The sequence below is a fragment of the Mustela putorius genome, unplaced genomic scaffold, assembly GCF_011764305.1.
Source record: "Mustela putorius furo isolate JIRA1106 unplaced genomic scaffold, ASM1176430v1.1 tig00003858_pilon_pilon_pilon, whole genome shotgun sequence".
Classification (NCBI taxonomy): domain Eukaryota; kingdom Metazoa; phylum Chordata; class Mammalia; order Carnivora; family Mustelidae; genus Mustela; species Mustela putorius.
Window position 1 is genome coordinate 51,521,322 of NW_025422010.1, and position 7,234 is coordinate 51,528,555.

The 7,234-nt window shown below is 37.7% G+C and overlaps 1 protein-coding gene across 1 annotated transcript in view; it reads left to right on the top strand.

Moving 5' to 3' along the window:
• The window catches only part of LOC101670399 (glutamate decarboxylase 1-like), a 29,204-nt gene extending 22,208 nt beyond the window's left edge, over positions 1–6,996 (top strand). The window contains 3 exon segments of the mRNA XM_013052718.2: positions 2,835–2,942; positions 4,527–4,616; positions 6,793–6,996. Coding sequence (XP_012908172.2) covers positions 2,835–2,942; positions 4,527–4,616; positions 6,793–6,966 — 372 coding nt within the window. The 3' untranslated portion in view covers positions 6,967–6,996.
• Positions 6,997–7,234: the final 238 nt, after the last annotated feature.

The following is a 7,234-nucleotide window of genomic DNA, read 5'->3' on the forward strand; positions in this document are numbered from 1 at the left end:
AAAGCTTCCTTTTACATCAATTTCTCTCCATGAGTTGGACTGGTTTTGGATTCATAAAATGAATCTGTTTTGGCCATGAGAATGCTATAGGGAGTTTAATTGTCCAAAAGCCCCATCTGCTTCTCTTAAATTCATAATTATGTTTGCCCAGGAGCTGTTTCCTGGACTTTTCTCCCAGCCAGTGACTGAGCTTGTCAGGGATGCTAAGGCATTCCCCTTCCCGAGGGGCATAAGTCTCTGCTGACGGCTGACTTGCTGTGAGGCCTCCCCAGTGGCCTTTCTGAATTTTCCTCAGACTTCATGGTAGTCTAGCGAGCTCCCCCCACTTAGCATCCCTTTCCCCTTCACTTAGGGCCCGACTTCTGCACAGTCTAACCAGCTCCTCCTACTCTTCCTCTCAGGTACTGCCACCAATAAAATCCTGGTACCTTTAATCTCGTCACGATGTCTGCTTTTTGGAGAACATGAGCTAACAGGGACCAATAAAACTTAAATTACAAGTGCCATTGCCTTTAATATTCAGCTTTTATAGATTTTTTTCACAGAGCTTAAAGGTGCATTCATAATATGGGCACACACCTTGATATTTTTCAGTGGCAGCTCAGTACGCATGAATGCCACCGAAAGCTCTATATGCACAAGTCCTGGAGAGAAGTCAACCGTACAGTGATCACTTCGGTGATCCTCGGCCTCATTTACTCAGAATCAAAAGTGGGAACATTCTTCATCAATAAATTTCTGTTAACTTTTCTCCTTCCCTTCTTAACTGTTTATAGCTTCCCCAGAAAACCAGACTGTCCTCAAGAATTTCTGGCATATCAGATGAAACGTGGTTATCACAAGAAATGAGTCCATTGATAGTGAATCATTCCTATTCTTAAGCATTTCAGATCTAACAATGCCTTTTCCAAATGTTTCTGCAAAATTTTGAGAGTTGGTTCTAACTACATATTCATATAATTACATTATTTACATATATTATATGTTGTATATGTAAAACATACCTATTATACATATTACACAAACTATACATGTATATTTCCTGTGGAGAAAGACACTGAAGGCATTGAAAAGGATAAGGAGTGAAGGGAACAAAGTCTATTGGAAACAAGGTCTGGTTTGAGCATGAAGTGTGGTTTCTTTCCTTCTTTCTTTCTTTCTTTTTTATTTTTTTAGATTTTATTTATTTATTTGACAGAGAGAACACAAGTAGGCAGAGAGGCAGGCAGAGGGAGAGGGAGAAACAGGCTCACCACTGAGCAGAGAGCCCCACGTGGGGCTTGATCCCAAGACCCTGGGACCATGACCCGAGACGAAGACAGCTAGCTGCCCCACTGACTGAGCCACCCAGGCGCCCCTGAAGTGTGGTCTCTTAGGGCTCTTAGCATCCCTGATGGCTCAGTTGTGTTCACCTGTACTTTCACTGAGAGTCACGGAGCTCCATACAGCACTGGGCTGGTAGAATTATCTTTCATTGAACATGGCAAAAGCTGTGTGCGACTAGGGTGTCAGGTCATGGAAATTGCGTGTATCTCCTCAGCTCACATGCATGGTCCATGGTCTCATTAAGGACATTTTCCTTACTCTACCTACAAACACAAGCCCAAGACAAAATTTTAAAGAATTTCAGAACAGCAATGGCAGAGAAATAAATTAAGCACAAAACCCTTCTGAGTATAGGGCCTGTGTGACTGTGCAGGTTGTATACCCATGAAGCCAGCTCTGATGATCAAGGCTTATGTGTTCTACCATTTCATATGATTGTAAAGCCAGAATAACCATGAATGCAAATCCTCAGCTTGGGCTGTAGGTGTGTGCACAGACGCAAAGAAATCAGTTGGGAAGCAATCTCAATAATGGGGGAGAGACCGACTGGGCCGGCAGCGGCAGGTTAAGGTATATTAGATTCTAATTACATTTTGAAGGTAAACCTGATGAAATTTACCAAAATGTTATATGTGGACTAGGAGAAAAAGCAGATCAAGGATACAAGAGCTTTAAAGTTTTGGGCTTTAGCAACTAGAGGATCAACTTAATACATTATTGACATTGGAAAGACTGTGGGAGAAACAAGTTTGTGTAGAAAGATCAGGAGTTGATTCTCGGACATGTCATTCTGAGGTGTTTATTAGTCATTTCAGTGGAGATTTGAATAAGCAGTTGAATATTAAAGTCTGAGATTCAGAGAGAAGTTCTCAGAGGAAAACATAAGTGGGAACGTCACCCTTTTGTGGTGCTTAGTACCATGAGACAAGCAGAAATCAAAAGGAAGAAGGTGGATGGAGACACACTGGACAATTCTGTGCCTCAGCTGTGCACCTCCTAGGGTTCTTCTAAAAGTAAATTTAACCAAGTGTATCAAGCGCTGAACTACATGCCTGTGAGGTAGCAGAAGCTCAACAGTCATTAATTTTGAAATACATTCTGCTGGCAAGTATGCAAAGGGCTTTCTTTGTAGGATTTCCTCCACTGTTGTAACAGAATATGTAATTTTTAAAAATTTCCTCTACATACTAGACAGATGAAAATTACATGTCAAAATATTTAGCAAACATGTAGATCTAGACACTGGGGCATGGAAGGCTAAGTAACTGGCCTGAAGTTCCCAGACAGTAGGGATCAAAGTGGGATGAGGAGCTGGCGATAAAAATGAAGTGATAATGGAGAACACCTACCAGGAGTAGGATAATAATCACATTATGAATCAAGTACATTTATTTATTTATTTATTGAAATGTACATTTAAATAGCTGTAATCAATTTCAGGAACTTTTTCAATGTAATTTAAAGGGACTTAATTTTGAATGGACACTTTGATTTTGTTTTCCTTATAGGGAACCCGTGGCTTCGAGGCACAGATCAACAGATACATGGAACTTGCAAAATACTTCTATAAGGTTTTGAAGAAAAAAGATAACTTTAAGCTTGTGTTTGATGCAGAGGTAAGGTTGTCTTTTTTCTTTAATAATTTACTGGATTTATATTTTGTTCTCTAAGTATTTTTACCTGATTCTTACATGAGATAATTTTAAAAGTATACTTAGCAATTATCGTAAATATTTTATCTTATCCAAATGCATACCATTTAGGTTTTAAAACCTGTTTCATTTAAGTTTTATGTCTTATAAGTCAAGGGCCCAAAAGACTTTTATTTGATAATTATACTCAATATTTTCATTTTTAAGACAATTTAAACCGTTTGGTTGTATTTGCTTTTCTGATTTCTCTGGCACAGAATAAGAGTAATTTAATTGTTTCTGGCTTTTTTCTCATGTGTTATAATATGCAGCTGGGTTTCTGGACAGTAGGTCATAGGAGAAGGTGGACTTCAAATTATGATAATCTTTGGTAGATCATTATTAAGCCATTAAGTAGATATTAAGGAAAAAATTGAGATTTTTTGCCAGAATTATGTCCATTTTCCTCTCCAAGGCCCACTCAACCATCCAATGGCATGAAACCATTTTAATAAGAACAACTGTTAGGAAAAAAAAAGGACTTTGTCTGTCTTTGAAATTGTCTTCCTCTGACTATATTATTGTCTTAATTTTTGTGACTCTCTTGCAGTCTTAAGTGGAAACTAGATGTAAAGGAGTCTGGGTTTTTTTATTTAATTTAATTTTTAAATTTTTCTAGAGAGAGAGAGAGAGAGGAAGGAAAAAAATAGAGAAAGAATCTTAATCAGGCTCCAGTAGGACCCCACATGGGGCTGGATCTCACAACCCTGAGATCAAGACCTGAGTTGAAGTCAAGGATCAGATGCTCAACCATTTGAGCCACTCAGGTTCCCAAAACGCTGTTGTTTGTTTTGTTTTGTTTTGTTTAATACTATACATCCTCTACTAGTTTGTTTTCCTCTCTGGAATGAGCTCAAATTTAGGTAAAGTTCTCTTACATTTTTTATCTATGTGAAAGACACCCAGTCACTGAAACCAGAAAATTTGAATTCATCTTGAAAAGCTAACAGAGAGAGCTTAATTATTTCTGTCGAAGATTTTGAAAATGCAAACCCTCCTATCTCTACCCACAGCCACTGCTTTAGTGAAGTCTTCTCCATTCCTTCCTGACTTACAATCAGAGCCTAATATTCTAATATCTAATATTCTTCCCTCTTTGCTTGTTCTCTTCTCTAATCCATTATCCATATTTCAATCCAAAAAAACCTTTCTCAAATGTGAAACTGGAACTAGCATTATTGTGTAAAATATGGTCATGGAGTGGGTGGTTGATGATCTCGGAGAGAACTGACAGACCAGAACACACCGAGGATGACCTGGCTGGAGAGGAAAATCAATTGTGGTAGGAGAGGTTTTTGAGAAAGACAGAAAGAGCCTGTGACAAACTGAGCACTCTATGAGGACAGTGACCATTTTTGTTGTCTCTGTGTCTAGAGTCCGACATATATTAGGTCCTTAAAAACTATTTTTAAATATATTAATAATGAAATTCATTAAAATACCTCTGAAATACTTAAGGAATTAGGTATGGTTTTAAGGATATTTATATAATTTTTATGTTTGATTTAGCCTGAGCTCACCAATGTCTGCTTTTGGTATTTTCCACCAAGACTTAAACATATCCCAAAAGATTCTGAAAGAGATCAAGAACTCCAAAAGGTAAATGTATGTGTGTGTGTGTGTTATTTTTAATTTTAATATTGCCTTTTAAATAACGTGTCTATATGTTAGTTTGATTGGCTAGTATGTGGTATTCATGTGGTCCCAAGCCATTAATTTAATACTTGTATAGAGATGCGCTGGATCTCAACATGTCATTAATTTTGCAAATTAATCCAGTCATAACTTATATAATTGAAAAATATTTACTGAGTGCTTGATATTCAATATGCTGTGTTTCCTACTCTTTGCTTAATCTATTCATCAATTAATATATATCAGATGTTCCAGTAGGAGTTAGAGGTATGAAATGAATTAGACAGAATCCCAGTTGGCCAGAACAACCCAGAATCCTCGGTTGGCCAAGAAAGCTTAGTAGGAGAGAAGACAAGAATATAAATAATCATAATACTGAACAGCAACAGAAGAGGTAGTTGGAGAAGTGTTACAAAATTTGAAATATTCATCAAAAGACCATCTGAGCAAGAATGTGAGATTTTATTAGAGAATAATGAATAACAATGGGGGATATTTCATTTTTACCTTAATTATATATGTTAAAATAAAGAGGATCACCACCGGTGTATGTAATTATCGCATATATTTATTGTAAGCTCTTAACCAAACTTAAACATGCACCATGGATAGACATTTTACTTTGAGTTATGCCAAAGTCATGACCACTTATGTTGGGTCATATGTTGGCCCCCATACACCGAACACAAACTATTGATTTGGGTGTTTAAGACCTTCTGCTTCTTCTGTCATCAAAATTGTACTGGGCTTGGAAGTTCTAAGTGAAAATAAAGATTGTTTTTTTGGCTGTTTGCTTCTCCTGATACCACTTGTTTAATTATTTTATGCTTTGAGGAAAGTTTTTAGTGAAACCCTTCACAGTTTTCTAAATCTGTACGCGTGATCTTCCGTGAGGGCAGTGACCACTGGCTGAGAGCCTGTGTATGCAGACTGGCAAGCTGGTCCCCGAGGTGCGCACCGCTCACTTGCCAGAGAGCTGTCTCTCTTCGGGGCATGTTCCTGGATGGAAGGCAAAGGGAAGACCGTGACACAATTCCATACAATATTGCAAGCTATACTGATATCTATTATTTTATGATCATCTTGGTTAACTATAATATTCCGTAGGGAAGGACACTACATTTGTCTTGACTACATTATTTGGTCCTGACTACATAAATGTCCAACTATAACGGTGATAAGTATATATATTTGCTTCTACACAGCCATTACGTCAGACTTATGGGAAGTTAAGTCATGAATAGCATCTGCGGCATTTTAAAAGTGAACTGTGTGCCGAAGCTGAAGTTTTGAGAAGAGGGGCAAGTTGGAGAGTTCTAGAATACCCTCCTCTGGCTTTCCCAAGCCCTAGTGCCACTTTGCCCTCTAATAATAACCCAAGATCACTAATGCGATCGGGTCTCACACGTGTGCTGTTGTTGGAAGAGCCGTGTAGGACAGTTATGCAGACGGAATTTGTTCCTGTGAAATTTACAAAGTAACTATGTTTTTGCTGCAAAATAGTGACCTTGTAGAAAAATTCAACATGTAATACAATAACTCAAATAATGAAAGTGACAATACCAAAATACACTATTTTTTCCCATTTCCTGTTTCTTCTCACATCTTTCTCAGATCCTTCTATTTGAATTGCCATATAAATGCAAGCAAAATGTCATAAAACCTTCTTTAATGCATTCTAGCACATTTATATTATTTTAAGTGTTTGGTCATTGTGAATCATGAAGTAATGAGAGCAGCAGTATGAATATAGAACATGCTGGGTGTATTTTTTTTTTCCCTATACTAAGCCTCTTCTTAAAAATTATTCCTGATTGGGGCACCTGGGTGGCTCAGTGGGTTAAAGCCTCTGCCTTCGGCTCAGGTTACGATCCCAGGGTCCTGGGATCAAGCCCTGCATCGGGCTCTCTGCTCAGCTGAGAGCCTGCTTCCCTTACTCTCTCTCTGCCTGCCTCTCTGCCTACTTCTGATCTCTGTCTGTCAAATAAATAAATAAAATCTTTAAAAAAAAATTATCCCTGATAGTTTTAAATTGCCTGCTATTTACTCTGAACTAATTATAGTTATGTAAGCCATCTAGAATGTGGGAGAGCATGTACTTGTAAAATTACCTTCTAATAATATTTACATTTACACACAGATTGCTCTGAAGATTAAAGCACAGATGGTAGAGGCCGGCACAACTATGATAAACTACCAGCCATGTGGGGACAAGGTAAATTTTTTTCGAATGGTTTTTTCTAACCCTGCCACGAGACGAGCAGATGTTGACTATCTTATTGATGAAATTGAAAGACTTGGAAAGGATTTATGAGACTTCAATATGAGCTTGGATACAAGTGTGAACAGCAACTTTAAAAAAATCTGCTGCTAAAGATAACAAGAGAGGAATCCTGTAAGTGGTATATCCTCTTTTAGAACTCAAGATTCTCATTTATCCTTTGCTATCTAAGATGATGAAAGGGAAGCCGGTTCACTGAAAATAAATAAGCTCAAGTTCATTCATGTATTCGTTATTTTCATTAATGTGATTGGAAGTATTGAAAATCTGTTCAATGTCAGTTACTTTTCTTGGTGTGTTC